Source organism: Asparagus officinalis, chromosome 3 (assembly GCF_001876935.1).
Source record: "Asparagus officinalis chromosome 3, Aspof.V1, whole genome shotgun sequence".
NCBI lineage: Eukaryota > Viridiplantae > Streptophyta > Magnoliopsida > Asparagales > Asparagaceae > Asparagus > Asparagus officinalis.
In genome coordinates this window covers 23455468-23474882 of record NC_033796.1, presented here as the reverse complement: position 1 = coordinate 23474882, position 19415 = coordinate 23455468, and the positions used below count along the sequence as shown (strand labels likewise).

Below are 19415 nucleotides of genomic sequence, written 5' to 3'. Positions count from 1 at the left end.
ACATTACTGTTCATCCGAACCCAAAAAATGAATCTTTAACCAGAGATTTAAGATCAAAAAACCCAATAAAACTTAAATCCCTAAGAATTAATCAAGGTGGCTCTGATACCACTTGTTAGATCTACATCATAAACTTTAGATCTAAAACCATATAGCCATGATTAATTCAAAGAGATTAACAATGATCTAAAAGAGCGGAAGCTTATACCTGAATCCATTGCTTGATCTTGAGATGGGTTTTAATCTTCTAACCTTAGGGTTCTCTCTTAGCCGAATTTCTCTCTTAGATGGGGGTGAAGAGAATTAGAGAATGTTACCCTAGATTAGGGACCATAACCCCTTATTTATAGATGTTGTACTTTTGTAATTTAGCCCCTCAATAAATTACAATTACAACCTAGTATCTGCACATATAACTCCATGACTTATTTAAATACCAAATTAACCCAACTTAATTGATCACTTTAGTGGGTTATCCTGAAAGATAGCAATACACATTGATTAATCATATGTGCCCACAAATAGATTTATTAGATTAAATCCAACAACAGGGTCTCGCGGTCGACCGGCCTTGTGCCGCGGTCGACCGCGCAGCACCCAAAACGATTCCTGCGCCTCCAAATCTGTTCTGATCCAAAATTTCTCGCCGATTCTACACTTTTATTAAAAAATTCAGGTGGGCCATGTAAAGTAAATGGATTATAAAATGCATTGGATAAGAGAACGCATGAACGTATCGGTATGTGGCTAGCATAGAAAGATCTCAGCACTCTTGAAACTCGAGGAGAAGGAAGCTGTTATTATTGGAGAATGGATGCAGCTCTTCCTATCATCGCAATAATAGCTGCTGCTGCTGCAACATTCTACGCTGTCAGCTTTAACGAACTGCGAGAGGTGATCAACTTAATTCTTTTTATAAACTTTTAATTACTTCTTCTCTCATATTTCAATAAATATTCATCCTGTGTTCTATTTCTCTTGCTTTGTTTTTGTAGAAATCCTTCAGAGATCTGGACGAGTCGGAGCCTGAGACTGGTGGCGGTGGTGGGTTCAGGTCGTCTGCTAGTTCAAGAGAGACGAGAGCGAGGAGGAAAGCGGAGAAAGAAGCAAAAAAATGATTTCGTCTCTTCCTCGATCCGCCACTTTTTTAAAACACTTTTTATTAATGTTCTCTCGATCGAGTATATTGTCGGAGCTAGTGTTGTTTTCCGATGAAAGATAGCAGACTTGATTGTTCACATGGTTGCTCCGTTGCTGATGGGGGATTTCCGCGTTCTATCTGAATATGGTTTTTGTCGGAAATGTTTTCTTTAGAAATGTTAATTTATTCTCTATGTGGAGAATCTGAAGATGATTTTTGTTGGAAATATTTTCTTTAGAAATGTTTGTGAACAGCTTCGGTGCTTCATGGCATTTTTTGTAAATAGAAAAGCCTAAAATCTAGCTCTTTAATCCATAATTTAAGGGATTGTGCGGTGGATAGGTCTTCCACACCTACATTTGTAAATAGGTTGAACTTAGAAGGTTGTTTTGGAGTTAAAAACGTCATGGAAAATGATAAAACTAATAATTAATTAGCAGTATTGTACTTCATACTACAAATTAAGGTGAAAGGATTTTCAGAAGAATTATGTCTAGCTGACTATTGGCTATTAAAAACACTATGCAGATTCATTATTGAGAAAATAATTTCACAATATCCATGTCCAAAGCAACTTATCTGGGGAAAATGATGCGCTTTCAAAGGAAAAAAGAAAATAAAAAGAAAAGAAAGGAGATTATGACAAATTGTAGAGCAATTAAATGGTGAACTATAATTAAGAGACAAATAGACATTTACACAAAAACAAAAGAAATACCAGACTTCAGGGGTGTCTTCGTGAAAACACATCAAAAGAGCATTTCTTGCAAAAGCATACCAAAATCAATGAAACCTTGTTCTAATCCTTCTTGTAGAAATTACATTGAAGTAGGACACAACATGAGAAATCCGACTATTTAAAACCTCTCAATTTCGAATTCCCTTGCAAAATAATATATACAACTCTTATTACTAATGCTGCATCCATATACTCCAATAAGTTTATAAAGTTCATCCATGTACTCCAATAAGGTTACAAAGCTATCATCCATGTGCCCAAACTGTTAAAGTAAGAGAGAGAGAGAGAATCTTGGGTAAATTTCCCTTGAATTGAATATTGAGTGTGCACATATATTTATACAAGTAGAGGAGTGTGAGGTTTGTTCTCCCAAGCAATGTGGGACTAAAACCCACTACAATACACTATTATCAACAGCCCCCTTCAAACTCATGTTGGATCAAACAAAGTGAGTTTGCGTACAAGAAACTGGAACCGATGAACAGGTAATGCCTTTGTGAAGAAATCTGCAAGCTCGTCAGCGGATGAAACATGAGGAAGTAGAATTGTCTTGTCCTTGATAACTTGGTGACGGACAAAATGAGCGTCGATCTCAATATGTTTGGTCCTTTCATGAAATACTGGATTATTAGCAATCTGGATGGCACTCTTATTATCACAGTAGAGAGGAGTAGGAGTCGTAACAGAAATACCGAAATCACTGAGAAGGCGACGAAGATGAATAATCTCTTTAGCTGTTGTGGACATTGCACGATACTCTGCCTCAGTACTGGAAAGAGCAATAACATCTTGTTTCTTACTTCGCCAGGAAATAAGGGAATCACCAAGAAATATACAATAACCTGTGGTAGACTTTCTGGTAGTTGGATCACCAGCCCAATCAGCATCAGAATATGCACAAAGCTCTAACTTAGATGTAGCAGGAAACAAAAGTGAGCGAGTGCTAGTACCCCGGAGGTACCGAAGAATCCGTAATAAGACAGCATAGTGTACAGAACGTGGGGCACTAACAAATTGACTGACAATACCAACAGCATGAGAGATATCTGGTCGAGAGATGCACAAATAGACCAACTGACCAACAAGATGTCGATATCGGGTAGGATCAGATAGAGGCTCACCGTCAGTAGAGCAAAGTTTGACATTCTGCTGGAGTGGAGTATCGACAGTTGTATTATCAGTTAACTCAGCTTGATTTAGAATATCTGAGAGATACTTCTGTTGAGACAGTAATACACCCCGCGGGCCTTGAGAAATTTCTAGACCAAGGAAATACCGAAGAGATCCAAGATCCTTCATGTGGAACTGTTGTTGCAACTGAGATTTTGCGTATTGTATACCTGTCATATCATCACCTGTAATGATCATATCATCTACATAGATGAGTAATAAAACCCTGCCACGCGATGTAGTGCGAACAAACAGAGAAGCATCTTGATGACTTTCTATAAAGCCCGCTTTGAGCACAACATCGCGAAAACACTCAAACCAAGCGCGGGGTGCCTGTTTGAGACCATAAACAGCACGACGAAGGAGACATACATGTCCCGGAGGAATATTTGACCCTGGAGGCGGTTGCATATATACGGTCTCTGATAAAGAGCCATGAAGAAAAGCATTTTTGACATCCATCTGGTATAAGGGCCAACGATGAGCAGCAGCGACCGCAAGGAGAGTACGCACAGTGGGCATCTGAGCAACAGGAGCAAAGGTCTCCTCATAATCAATACCTTGTTGCTGAGTAAAACCTCTAGCCACTAAACGAGCTTTTCGACGTTCAATGGTGCCATCAGGACGAAACTTGACCTTATAAACCCATTTACTGCCAACAAGAGAGATCCCAGGAGGACAGGGAACAATATCCCAGGTATGAGTTTGCTGAAATGCTTGAAATTCCTCAGCCATAGCTTGTCGCCACTCTGGAATTTGAACTGCCTCTTGGAAGGACTTTGGCTCAACAATAGTATGAATGGCAGCAAGAAAGTTATGAAAGATAGGTGAATAAGAAGTAACAGAAGCATACCGGGCAGGCATGACATGTGGGCGTTTGCCTCGACGAAGAGCAAGAGGAACCTCAGGCGGGGGAGATGCTGGCGCAGGTGCATGAAGATCAACAGTATTTTCTGGAGTGAGAGTTGTGTCCACAGGATATGGATTAGATGGTGTAAGAGAAGACTCAGGTGAGGAAGAGTCAACAGAAGGAGAGGGAGAGATGTCAGGGAGATCTCGAAAGGAAAATTGAGGTGAAGAAGTGGGTGATGCAGTGGACGGGGAAGCATGATCGGTAGAGTGGAGGAAATTAAAGTCATCAGAAGTAGAATAATATGGAGAATCCTCTTCGAACTGAACATGACGAGATATATGAACTCGACGAGTTGCGGGATCATAACAACGATAACCTCGATGTTCTGAACTAATTCCTAAATAAACACAAGAAACTGCTCTGGGAGACAATTTATCACGTTCGTGAGATGGCAGAAAAACAAAACATCGACAACCAAAAACGCGAACTAGATCATAACGGGGAGGATGAGTATAAACACGACTATAAGGAGTAGCACCGGAAAGAGAGCTAGATGGAGTGATATTAATGGCATGAGTCGCGGTGAGAATAGCCTCAGCCCAGAAACGACGAGGAACAGAGTAAGAAATGAGCATTGATCGGGCAGTATCGAGGATATGACGATGTTTGCGTTCAGCAACACCATTTTGCTCATGAGTGTAGGGACATGACTGTTGAAAGATAGTCCCATGAGAGGACATGATAGAGCGCATGGCAGAGGATAGGTACTCTTTGGCACAATCAGAACGAAAAACTTTAATACGAGATTGCCATTGAGTGAAAATCATAGCAGTGAAGGCTTGATAAGCAGTAAGTACGTCAGAGCGATTCTTAAGTAGGTAAACCCATGTAAAACGAGAGAAATCGTCGATAAAACTAACATAATATAAGTAGCCAGATGAAGAAGGCAAAGGAGCTGGCCCCCAAATATCAGAATGTACTAAATCAAATAAGGAAGTGGATACAGATGTACTCATTTTAAATGGTAAAGCAGTGAATTTAGCCAATTTGCAACCAGCACATGACTCAATACTAGAACTAGATGATACAGGACCAAGTACTCCAGACTGAATAAGACTCTCCAGCCTTTTATTACACACATGACCAAGTCGTCTATGCCATAAATTGGCAGGAAGCGAGGTAGAGGGTTTTGACGAACAAAGAGAAGCAACAAGAGAACGTGGACGTATGGACTCTGGAAGGTGAAGATATTCCAGAAAATACAGTTTGTGCCTCCTACGACCCGCCCCAACCGTCTTGCCCGTCTGTGGATCCTGCACAATACAAGTATCAGAAGAAAATGAGACAAACAGGCCCGCCATGCATAAAGAGCTAATAGAAATTAAATTCAAGCACAATTGTGGAGCCACATAGACGGGACCAAGTGTTAGACGACCAGATGGATCATTTTGTGGGGTAATAGAGCCATACTGAGTAATGGACAATGGTTGTCCAGCAGCTGTGTAGATAGGAGGAAGAGAGGATGAAGTAAAGACAGAGGATAAAAGTGAGGCATTACAAGTCATATGAAAGGAACAACCAGAGTCAAAAATCCAGAGATCATTCATACCAGAGACTGAAGGATTAGCTGAAGAACCAGCAAAATGCATACCAGAGAGTTGTGCGGCGGATGTAGAGGTGATATGTTGAAAAGCATCAAGTTGACGGCGAAGACTTTCAATAGCTTGAATAGTAGAGTCTGAAGTAGTAGAAGGTATAGCATTGGCCAACAATCCTGGTGTACGAGAGGGTTGAGACTGAGGGGGTCGCCGACCACGTCCAGTACCTGAGGAACGTAACTCAGGATGAAGCTTGAAGCATGTCTCAATGCGGTGTCCTTCCTTCTTACAATATTTGCAAGAGAGCTTAGATCGAGCCTGTGGAGAGGGAGCCTGTGGAGAAGTATAATTCATAACAGGAGCAGTGACAGGTACAGACAAAACAGTCTCGAGTGAAGAGGTAGGAGTGTCTGTTGACAAATTGAGTCGTGCTGTCTGCTGCCGGGTCTCATAAGCAGTGAGAGCTCCCATAACTGAGGCCAAAGTCGGAAATTGAGGCTGGTGAAGTAGTTGATCAGCCATAGTTGAATATTCAGGAAGGGACTGAAACAATTGATGCACCTCATGCCGTTCGTACCAGGCTAGCCAGTCTTCATATGTGGAATTACGTCCAGGAAGCATGGAGCGTAACTCTGTCCAAAAAGCTTGCATTTGTCCAAAATGGGACTGCAGAGATGAACTACCTTTGCGTTGTAGAGAAATGCGTTGCAGAAGATATGCCTCCCGTGCACCCGAGCACTCAGTGAAACGCTCAGTGAGACGAGTCCACATGGCCTGAGCAGAGGGAAGCGAGCCAATCTCGACAGTGAGACCAGAGCCAACACAGCGAGTGAGATAATCCATAACACGAAATTCCTGCAATTGCCACTCTGAACTCTCCTTGACATAGAGAGCACGAGCAGTCTGAAGATCGACATCACCACTGCCAGAGGCAATAGTACTGGATGAAGCAACAGTGCTGATGGACGGTGGAACTGGTCCCGTACTGGTGAGATGATCAAGCAAACCAGCGCCACGCAAGGCATTGGTGACAATGGTGGACCACCCTGCCCAGTCACTTTGATCATTGAGGGGCAAAGGTGGTTTGGGAATCTTCTCTGAAGGAGCCATAACAGCAATCTTGAGACGTTAAGATGTCGAGATGCTGTTACTAATGTCGTTCGTTTGAGGCCGAGAGACGGCTTGAAACGACGATGCCGTTAATTTGAGACCGAGAGACGGTCTTGAAACGACAATGCCGTTAAAATAGAACCCGAAGGTTAGAATGAAACCCGAAGGTTTAAAATAGAACTCGAAGGTTAGAATGAAACCCGAAGGTTTAAAATAGAACCCGAAGGTTAGAATGAAACCCGAAGGTTTAAAATAGAACCCGAAGGTTAAACGAGAACGCGAAACGCGTTAAGAGGCCGCAAAACGACAAGGCCAAAATATCTGGCAGATGAACGCCAAATAATTAAAAATAAAAATAAAAAAAATAAAACATTAAACGTATGCAAAGCAATAAAGCCAAGATTTGGCAAAAGAACGCAAAAGCGTTAAAAATTTTATTGAAAGGGAAATAGCCCTAGCTCTGATACCATGTTAAAGTAAGAGAGAGAGAGAGAATCTTGGGTAAATTTCCCTTGAATTGAATATTGAGTGTGCACATATATTTATACAAGTAGAGGAGTGTGAGGTTTGTTCTCCCAAGCAATGTGGGACTAAAACCCACTACAATACACTATTATCAACACAAACAATTCATGCCATATAAGCTGTTAGCAATCAATTAGAGCAAATTATACACCTGCTAAACGTCTAAGATCATGGCCTTGTTTCACAGTTAGAATCGATCTTTCAAGCATAGAAAAAAAGCAATTTGTGTATGTTCAATTAAATTTAGTAACATGGATATTGTTGAAGATGAGGTTATTGGGACTGATCCATGTGCACCAACAAAAACAAGGCAGTAAAACCCTCCATAAAACTCTATGGTTGAGATTGGTAAGGAAGCTTCCCTTCTGAGATATCATATATTGCAGCTCGTGGGCCAACAGTGTTTGGAAGGAGGATAGACCAGGCAACTGAGGAGAGAGGGCAAGAGATAAATAGATGATGATCTTGGGTCTCCGTTACTAGGTTGCAAAATGGATAGGAAAGGTCATCATTCCACCGTTTTTTTGATAAGTTCTCTTTAGTGTGAATTTTCTGCTTACTGAGTATCCAAAAGAAAATTTCAACCTTCAACGAGACAAGGGATTTCCATATAAAATTGGAAGAATGGGAGGTGATACCGCCATTGTTAAGGAGGGAGTATAAGGACTATTGCCTCTAACGTCGCTCGATTTACTCTATTCTGGACAGAAGCATCCAGTACCAGGAAAGCTCAGAGATCCCATGCTGCAGCAGTCGATCTAGGTTTAAAGGACTTGGCAAATACGGTAGGGGAAGATGCAGTGGGGGAGAACTTCGCCCCAGGTTACTAAACTAATTCAGGCACCTATTCTCTTCTTTTTCCAGCCTATAAAGTATATAAACTTTGATATTTTGTGGTTGTTTTGTTATGCTTGTCATAGCCACAAGTGTGGCAATATATTCTTATATATTCTTGTAATTTTGCTATTTTTTGGGACTGTTGTCTTGTGGATTTGCTGTTATCCTTAGGTTGGTGTTGGCATTGTCCGATGCCCTTCTTCCTTTCTATCCTTATGTAATCGTTCTCTAATTATATGTATATAATATTATTAGTAGGGTTCCTCACCCTACTTTTTGTTTTAAAAAAAAAAATAGTTAGCATGTTTCGTCTCCTACCCCTAATATGCAAAAAGATTGATGAGCCTTCGATGTGGATCCCTAATGGAACTTAACTATTCTAATGTTCCAACAATTTGAATAGTATTCCTGCAAACCAAGTTATGAGCAGATACCTTCATTTGAGGATAAAATTAATTTTTCGATTAATAAAAATTCAAATAGATACTGTTTTCTTGAAAAATCAGTATCTGCTTATGCAAAGTTAAGGGGGTTTGCTTATATTCAGCCAATGGAAAATAATGGGCCTCCCAAACACTGAAATGGAAGGAGATCCATGGTATTGATTTTTCTATTTGTTTTCGCAGGAAGTGCTTATTCAAGGAAAAAAATAGGAGACAGAAAATAAAACTGATTTTTCAAACCATATGCTTGACGAACGAAACAAAATCCAGCTACATGAATAACAAATCTAGACCCTAAAAGGGACCCTAAAAGGAGACCCGAAATTTTGAGTGTAAAAAAAACACCAAGAAAGCACATCTACTTCTTTATTACTAGAAGAGAACAACAAGAAAGCTAAAATAAATAGTAACCTAAAAGTTTGTGAACAATGAAAAAAATAAAATGAATAACTGCAACACATCATATACTCCCACGTCCTCCTATACCCAAACTTCCCACGTTCTCCTGTACCCAAACTTCCCACGTTACCACGTTCTCTCCCCCCCCCCCCCCTCTCTCTCTCTCTCTGTATTTTTATTTTGGAAAACCACCCCACCCTCATCTCCTTGCTAGTCTCTGCCCCATTCCCCTCTCTCAACCCATTGAAATCCTCTTCGTCCCTCTATCCCAATTCCGACTCTCTCTCTCTCTCTCTCTCGATCTCGAAACAAAACGGAGGGTAGAGAAAGCTCAAGAAAGTGACGACCATGGTGAAAACGAGGGCTTCTTCTGAACGGTCTCTTCTTTCAACCTCCTCCTCTTCATCAACTGTCTTCAAGCCCAAACGCTCCAAGGTCTGATCCTTATTGAGCTTTCATACCAGAACAACCTCAAACAATAGGAAATTATGGTTTCCGACGTTCTACCCGGTTTCTAGGGTTTCGATAAAAGGATAATTTCTTAAAATTTCACGACCTCTAACGCAATTGCTTCAGATATTGATGATTCGGCGGTTTCTTTAGGGTTCATGTTGAATTTGTGAGAAAAGACGACGAATTTCACCAGGTGTGCTTACAAGCAGTTTCTTTGATTTCGAGTTGAGAAATGGCAGAAAAGTTTGGGTGTAATTGCTTCAGATCTTGGTAATTCAGTAGTTTCTCTAGGTTTTTTATTGACTTTGTGAAAAAAGACTTCAAATTTGAGTGTCCTGTAGGTTTCCGTCGACAAATTAGATTAAACTGAAGGCTTTACCATTTAAAGATCAAGGCTAAATATATTTCAGAAATCGTATGAGAGAGGGAGGTCCTCAGGAATTCATCACTTAATTGAATTCCAGGGGACTTGAGCCGAGTTGAATCAATTTAACATGATGCATGGAGAATGCTCATTTTACAGTTGACATTGTCAGAGAGTCTGATGGCAGTGGATATGCCATCTTCTAGACTGGTGATTGAGTGGCGACATGAGCGAGTGGTGGCAAGAATTTTACCTATTCCTAAAATAGGAACAAACTATGACAACTATTTGAGTTAGATTTGAATTGAGATTTGAACATAGCTTTTCAATATTTAACAGGATTTGCGTCTTCTTTTTTTATCTTTTTCGCTTTAAAATTGAGACTCATGTTTTTATCTAGCGAATAAGATTATACAATTCTATATGGATAATTGAGTTATTTGAGTTTTGCATATTATATTACATGCTATATTGATAAACAATTCTATATGGAAGTTAAGATTTCATTTGTAAGCTTGTGAAGTGAGGCCTTTACTTTTCATTTATCAGGTTGACCTTCGCGGGGATTTGTTTGGAATGTTAAATGCACATCCATTAGCACCTCCGGTTTCACTTCATCATTTAGATACCGTGGATCCATTATACCCTGGAAAGAACCGCTTGGAAGGTTTAAAGCATCTATTTGAAGCAATAGATGCAGATCCAGGAATAGTTTTCCAATAAATTATTTGTTATGATAACTCAAACTTGCTTACAGTTTCAGTTTCCTGGGGATATGCGGTTCAGGTATAAAGGCAATTTACTTCTTCCAGACCTCTTGCCTTTGCAAAGGACATTCACCCCATGGAGGAGAAGACATTATTCTACTTCTGATATATTATATATGTTTAATCCAAGGGAATTTCCCCGGGATCCATGTAAAAGACCGGCTGTTTTCCTTCTTGATAAGGTGCTTTGTTCCAAATTTCCAATAATAGGGTTGAGAGTAGTTATAAGAGAAATATCTCTGGAAATTGTCAGCAAACTAAGGGTCTATCAAAGTATTTAAAGAAGATTAGTGTCTTCTCAGATAATGATATATAAAACACCGTAATTATTTCTATGTATCTGAATGTCAATTTATTTTTTGGTTTACTGGCACTATCTTTTTGTTTCATTGGAAAACACAATATTATTTTCTTTTATATCCTCATTATCATATTTCCTTTTTACAGTTTTGTCATTGTTTAATGCTACCTGAGTCAATGCCTACATATCGCCCATGGTGTGGAGAGTCACCACCTTTATCTCGCCCCAACCCGATTCTCGAGTTGTTATGGAACCTTAACCTTTACGCACCTTTAACTACTTCCTCCATCAAGATCCTGTCAAAAGGTACTCATACTTTCTCTTCTTCAAACTATCTTCACGTTTTCATATGATTTTGAAGATGATGAAATTTGGTCTAAATTGATATGGTAAATGAGTTGGATAATTTACATGATTCTAATAACGCTATTGAGGATGATTAAAGCTTGAAATAGTAGCAGGATCGACTAAATTCCATGTGGTAGGATGCTTAAGGATTCTCAGAGTAGAAAATTATAAATACATGACCATAATTTTTTTTATTAATTCTAAAAGATTTATTAAACTAAAGTTCTTAGATAGTCACATAAAGTAAATGAATAGATCACCCTTTTCAGATCGATTAAGATATATGCCCATGTACCGCATCTTCTTAATCGTCATCGTAGGACATTAAGCACGTGTTTAAGATCACTATCCAAACACATCTGAAAGCATACATTTATTCACTAAAAGAGTTTTGTACTTATTGTTCTAATTTATTTTGTTAACAATGAACTGTTCACATTAAAATATGAAGGAGTGCTCTCTAAAATGAGGTCCTTCTAGAGCTATAAATGTATTTCTGGAGCTATGGATGTGCCTGAGTTGAAATAAAATATTATCAAGAGTGTGTGAGGTGAATAAATAACTCAAGGCATAAAAATGAGATCACATGTTATTTCTATTTTTTTAATTTGGTTCTTTGAGGCGTGGTGTCTTAAACTGATCAAATTGGTTTTGATTTCTCTTCTTCTAGCTGCAATTTGACTTTAGTGTGATACATTGACTTTACGTTTCAAAGTGTAAGCTAACATATTGTGTATTGTAGTAGGATGGAGCTGCTCGGATCCATTATTATTTAATACTACAGAGTGATTTGAGTTAAATATTGAGAATGACTGCTTATCCTTATCTCTGTAGAGTTGTTATGACCTATCTGGTTGACAAAGATTTTTTTTTTGTTCCTTTTTAGATGTTTCTCTCCCTTCTTTTTGCTACCATGCATCTCTAACGTATTGTATATGCCGATTGATCATGCATCATTCTAGACTTTTCAAGGAAATTGGTGCACAAAATCCACCAAGTAGATAGCACCTTCAAGAAGAAGGTTGGGATAATTAAAACTGAAAATGTATTTAGTAGCGAGTTGATTGCTTATAAGTTGAAGAAATAGGTGATTATAGATGAAAATGTCTGACGATGTTTGATAGCCCGAATAATTTCAGAAATGATGGTATCATTTTTTGTCGATCCTCCAATGATCACATATTGTCTTTGAACCAGAATAATTTCAGAAATGATGGTATCATTTTTTGTCGATCCTCCAATGATCACATATTGTCTTTGAACCAAGAGGCTAAATATATTTCAGATTGTTCAATCATGAAGCAAGCTCCAGTTTTTATCATTTTTTGAATTTCGTTACCTTGCTTGGTTTAAATGAACATTATATTCTATTTTTGTCCTTTTCAGTTAGTCGTCTAAATGGAGACGTATTCTTCTTTAACTCACAAGTACTAATAAATATTGTTCTCTGATTGCAGGTAGACACTTCATTATTTTAAATGCTCAAATTTTATTGATACGAGTGAATGTTGTTATTAGCTATGTTGCATTCTTTGGTGTTTCTAAGCTAATTTCCTCAACTCAAATTGTAAAATTTGTTGAGGAAAAATTTCTTATTGATGTTAGATTTATGTATGTTATATTTCAAAAGCTATTTATTAATGCTGCTTTCAAATATTTTAGATATGCTTCTATTCAAGCTGTAAAGGTTGTTGAAGAAAAAAATTCTTATTGATGTTTGATTTATGTACATTATATTTTGAATGTTATTTATTATATTGCTTTCAAATATTAGGAGATGTAGTAATTGTGAGGAACTATTATTAGATTATTACATATATGTATGTGTGTGCGCGTACGAGTATTTGTGTTTATCGCTTACATTTACCATGTACATGCTTACATTTACCACGTACATAAATAAGAGAACGGGAAATAATGAAATTTCCATTAGAAAGATGGATTGAATAAAATACTTAAGGTAAAATAACATATATAATAATAAAATATATTATTATTATAAATTTGTGTTTATTAATTATTCGGTTTACTTCCACCACTATACTTCATATCTAAAACAGAATATTTTATCTTTTTTAAACATGTTTAATATTTGCAGAATTTTTTAGAAACCGTGCTTTGCACGGGTCTAAATACTAGTAAATACTTAATCTTAAAGAATAATTAAATTGCAAACTAATTCAATTTAGAATCTGTTGGATATTTTGCACGTGTAATAAACTATTCCCAGATAGTACTTGTCTCTCTAACATATATTAAAAAATTAAAAAAAATATATTAAATAGAAAATTATAAGGATTAAAATGCAAGACTTTACATAAACTTGCATCATAAAATGACACCTCGCTAAAATTGGGGCTAGAGTTATTACTTTATTAATACTAGGTTTTATACACGTGCAATGCACATGGTTAAATATCATGATTAAGTATTTTTGGCTAATTTTTAATTAAAATTTATTCCTCATTTCCACTTTTAAAAGTTTATGCTCACTTTTGTCTCTAAATTTTAATATTGCGATTATTTATTTTCTTTGATGTTTGTTTAAATAGACTACACCCAATTTAAATTTTCATATTGATATTTGAATTGATAGAAAACAAATATAATTTAAAGCTAATTTGAATTTTTATATTAGTTTGACTAACATGAAACCAAACTTTACTTGAGAAAGTACAATATGTGTTGCAAAAGTGAAAAATATTGAAACAATGTTATATAAGGAAGGAGAATATTTTTAACCAATAAGGAAAAATAATTCTAGAGTAATGTCTTCATCATCTACTTAATTGTGACATCAAACTAGAGTTGTATTTTTTGTGCTGCTATCTTTCCTGAGCTCTTTAATCTTTTATCTTGTCATTTAGCTCACAAAGAAGTTAAATGTATTTCTGATGTTCAACACAAACTTCTTGAAATACAGACTCTGATTTTTTTCATTTCAATGAGAATAAATATCAATTTCATATATATCAATTTTTTGTGTTCCTAATTTATTATTTGAATAATATTAGGAGCTACATCTTTTTTTCTCTACAACGAATTCTTATAATGTGCATTCAATAAAAGTTTCTGTTATGTCAATAATATTACATTTGCTTCTGTCATTTTCCATAAAAATCTAAACTAAATACATATAGTTTTTATTAATAATTTTCTTTATATTATAATTAATATTTAATTTTTTTATTATTTGAAGAGCAAAGTATGAAATTTATGAATGCTTACTAATTTTTCTTATATCTTCCATGAAGAATTATTCTTTGATTGGGATAAAGTTATTAAATTATTCTTCAATGTAACTTAGTTGGTGCTTCTTTAATACGCATGTTCTTAGTTGGTGCTTCTTTAATACGCATGCCTTATGTTAATGCCAAATCAAATGATTCATGGATGTTTTTTAAAATTTAGATTTATTTCCGTCACTTTCCCATTTGCAATAGAAATAGCTTGATTCTTTTGAAGGATGTCTCTGAATATTCTGATAGTTTCTCCGTATATAATTTATTAAATTCTTTTACCTTATAAATATTATTAATATTAAATATTAATGCTTCTAAATTATATCAATTAATGCTAAGCTATATTATAGTCTTTTATCATTTTTATGGATTTAAACATTTATCAATTAATGTTACTAATGTGTTTTGTTGCTCCAACTTATTACTAAAATTTTATGCAGTTGCTTTAATTTATATGGTGTCAATAATTTTTAAGCTATAATATTTTTTAAATTTTTATTCCTTAACCGGATATTTTTAATCAATTCTTATTACTTTTGTTTACCATTATCAACTTAGACTATCTTTAGATGCTGTAAATTGATTGTTTGGTTTGTAAATGTAACTTTAATTGTTTGTTTGGAAAGTGTAAAAAGTGGTCCCTGCTCAAATGATCATATTGGTTGGAATTATTTTTTATTATTTTTTCCTGACTTCAATGTCAGCTTTCTCCTAAAATCATGTCCTTTTTTTATGAAATAACTTTACAAGTCACATCAGCATATGAAATCACTTTATACTATTTTCACAACTACAAACAAACAATCGAAAGTGATGAAAGCTGACATTGGGACCCACTTTTTTACACTTTCCATCCTTTTACACTATATATATATATATATATATATATATTAATGAAAGAATGCCTAACAATTACACTTTTCTTTACCAAGTTTTAAAATTATAGCCCTTTTTTGTAGTTTTGAACTTTGAGGGTGTGATTTGTAATTTTTAAAACTTTGGAATGATTTTTAAAAAATTACTTTTAAGTTTAGTAGTTGTAACTTCTATGTTTCATGTGTTGGTGGTAATTTTTAAATAGCACGATATCTTTTACAACTCTAAAATTTTGAGGCTGTTTTTACAATTGTTAAAACTATAGATTAATTTTTAAAAATTTTAAATTTTAGCGGTCTATCAATAGTTTCCAGATTTGATGTGTACTGGTTACAAATTTTAAAAAAATAGAGTTTTTTTACGATTTTTAAATTTTAAAAGAGTTTTTTCTACAACTTTTGTAACTTTGAGGTTAATTTCGGTAATATTAAATTTTTAGGTGCATGAGAGTAATCTCTTGAATTCATCTTTTGTTGTTCGCAAAATTTAAATTTTTTTAGAATTTTAGAGTTTTTTTCTATAATTTAAACTTTTGAGGGTATTTTTATAATTTTTGGGAAATTGAGGGTGCTAATTAAAAATTTTAAATTCTTCGGAGGCTGCTATTAAGTTCTTGATTTCATGTTTGTTATTTTAAGTTTTTAAATATCAGTAATTTTTAGGTGCATTATGGTAATCCTTTGAATTCATCTATGTTATTTGTAATTTTTAAAATTTTAGAATTTCAAGTGCTTGTTTGTAATTTAAACTTTTGATGGTGTTTCTATACTTTTTGAGATATTGAGATGTTAACTGCAAATTTTAATTTCTTCACAAACTGCTATTAATATATTGATTTCATGTTTGTTATTTTAAGTTTTTAGACGTCAGGATAGTTTTTATAATTTTCAATTTTTAGGGTATTTGTGCAAATTTAAAACTTTTTAGATCTTTTTGCAATACTTTATGTATTGTAGTACATCAATTACGTATAATTTCTTTATCTTAACAAACTAATACCATAAAGATGTTTTATATATTTTATTAATATTATTTTTTTAAATCGTTAAGTTATAGATAGTTCACGTAGGATTATGATAGGATATAAATATGATTAGGATAGATTAAGATATAAATAAAATATTTAAAATAGTGAAGAATAATATTGACCATAAAAAGATTTTCCTGAACTTGTGCGTTTAAAGGGGAGTATGATAAAGTGTTGATAGTTTTTAATGTCATAAATGAATATGATTAATGATGTATGTTAAACTCTTTTGCTTATTAATTATCCATTTAAGATTTAATCACTTATAATTTATATTATTGCTTATGTGTTTAACTCACATATATATATTTTGTACTTAAGTTCTATACAAATTCTGAGAGAGTCTTAAATCAGTTTTTAACCAAATATTCATATTAAAGATTTGTACACCATGATTACAAGGGAATAAATTTTAATTATAGTCAACTGATAATTAAAAATTATTTTTTAGACAAATAAAAGTATTTTTTAACCAAATAAAAGGATGTCCTTAATTAATCAATTTATTAATCATAAAGTATAATTTATTAATAAAATAAATATATTTTAATATTCATGAACATCTAACAAATACCAAATATTCAAATTCAAATATGAATTCTAGAAAATCTAAAAAGAAATGTTTGAATTTTGATCAAATTTAAAAATTATAAAAAAAAAAAATGTGAAAATTTTGGTATTCGATTGAATTCATTCCCAATCCTAGCTGGGACGACTGCTATAAAATACTTTACTTTTTTCATTGAGTTAAGTGAACAATACGAAAACTAAGGATATTTACACACACTTGGTTTAATTCAAATTAACACAAGAAAGAATGTAGTGTGATACATCGAGTTTGAGTAGGAGATAGAAATATTTGATTGATCTGTGTAACTAAACGAAACTACATTAAATAAATAAATAAATTATCATGAGTCTTGTAATACATAAGAAAATTTTTGTTGAATTAATATTTGATTTTCTCAGTATAACTAAAAACACATTTTATATTTCATGCTTAAAATAGATTTATATACCCTTCATCAGTCTGGTGACTAAGTTCACGTTTGCATACTTGAAATAGATCTCTATAACTTTCACTAAGGGGGGGTTAGTCACCTAGAACTTAAAATTAGAACTGGGATAATATGTGGGATAAATTTTTAAGGTGTTAGTCACATAGAACTAAAACTAGAACAAAATTTTACAGTGTTAGTCAAGTAGAACTCTAATAAAACTAGAATTGGGATAATGGTACAAAATTATCCCACTTTTTTCATTTTTCTATACAAAAATGAGAGTTCTAGTCTCTCAAATTATTCCAAGTTTTAGCTTGGAACTAGGTGGTAAAAAACTAGAACTCATATTTATTTTGTTATTTTTTATTTTTTATATTTTTTTATCTTTACTTCTTTCCTATTATGGTTATCACCATTAGACCATCATAATAATAATAATTGTCAATATCTTATAGTCTAACGAAAAGTTATTTAATAGTAAAGAATATTCTTGTAAGCAATTATAAATCAATAATAGTAAGTTTAAAATACATAAATAATATTTATATCTTCAAAATGTATAAATATATATTTCATGATTATAAAAATTTATCCCACGTTATTTTATCAAAATATCCCGCTTCATAAAATTGTTCCTATTTATCCCACTAAAATATCCCACTAGTAAAAAATTATTCCGCTTTAACAATTATCCCAATTTGCATCAAAATATCCCAATTGACTAACACCCCCTAAGAAATAAGTTCACATATTTGACATCGCACAATTAGTGGTTTCCACTACCATTGCTAACGAACTTGCATCTGTCTCTGCCATTTTGTTTTCTTTCAATCTATTTGTTAGTTCATTTCTCGGTTGTAGCTACTGGATGAGGGTGGAATAAATATTATACGAGGAAAGTACGGGAATAAAGATATTAGGGGATTATTATCTCTAAATTGATCACTATTGCCTATTGTGTCTGAAGAAATTTTAATTACAAGCGGTAAGCAATGTAGAAATTTCAATTTTCCATGCATCATTCTAACACCGTTTTCTTATAGGATTCTTCCATAAATTTCAACATTCCATTAATAATAGGCTAAATACCCATATTGTTATTTTAATTCAACCACATTTGCCAAGAAGGTATTTTAAATAAAAAAATCGGCGTTAAGGCATTTTAATTGATTAAAATTACCAATTAGGTCCTTTTTCTCGTCGGCGACCACTTTTCCGGCGAGAACTCGTCACGTGCATTTTAATTCAACCGGTTTTCTGACGTGGCAGTGGCAGGAAGAATAAGAGTCGATGCATTTTAAAATCCCCCATTTCTAAAATTGGTAAAAAAATTAGCGAAAAATTAGTGGAGAAATTACCGTATAATAGAACATCTTTCTCTTGCATCGATCCATGGCCGCGCCGGCGGCAATTTAGTCTGCAGTGATCTTCGTCTTCTCACTCTCTTCTCTCCAAATTCCCATGGCGTTTTCTTCTAGAAGTTCCTGGAATCGGGGGTTTTGGCTGCTTCTGTTAGCGGTAAAGGTAAGATAATTGAGTTGGATCTGAGATCTGGAGTGAATGCGTGAAAGTTTGATCTTTGTTTTGAAATTTTTAGGGTTCAGGTTGGTTCGTTTTGGACTTAAATTGTGATTAAGCCACATCAGCAGCTAAAACCGAGCCACATCAGCAAACCGAGCCACATCATCATCTAAAACACAGATTAAGTCATCACGTGTCACGCACGTGACGAGTTCTCGTCGGAAAAGTGGTCGCCGACGAGAAAAAGGACCTAATTGGTAATTTTAATCAATTAAAATATGTCTTAACGCCGATTTTTTTTTATTTAAAATACCTTCTTGGCAAATATGGTTGAATTAAAATACCAATATGGATATTTAGCCATTAATAATATCTCAACGAATAAAAGTATACTTTTCTTTTTAAAAATCAAATCAAATTGTTTAAAAGTGTATTTTACTTCACCAACCAAACTTCTCTTCGATACCCATCCTGCTCACTGATCGAGTGATCATGTATATTCACCCCTCACGAGTGCCACACGGCACGCTTCCCTCTTACACGAGCCCGACACGCCCGATACAGGATCCCGAAAAACCAGCCTGCGCCTGCGAAACCCACATCAAAACCAAACCCGGCCCACCCGATCCCGTGATCCCTTTCTTCTCCTTGGCCCTTCTCCCCAGGAAAAACAACCTCCTCCTTTCAAGGGCCAGCCATG

The 19415-nt window shown here is 34.8% G+C and overlaps 1 protein-coding gene across 1 annotated transcript; it reads left to right on the top strand.

Moving 5' to 3' along the window:
• LOC109832148 lies at positions 725-1413 on the top strand. Its single transcript, XM_020399587.1, has 2 exons — positions 725-894; positions 996-1413. Exons 1-2 carry the CDS (start codon positions 811-813, stop codon positions 1116-1118), a joined length of 207 nt encoding a protein of 68 aa, XP_020255176.1. The 5' UTR covers positions 725-810; the 3' UTR covers positions 1119-1413.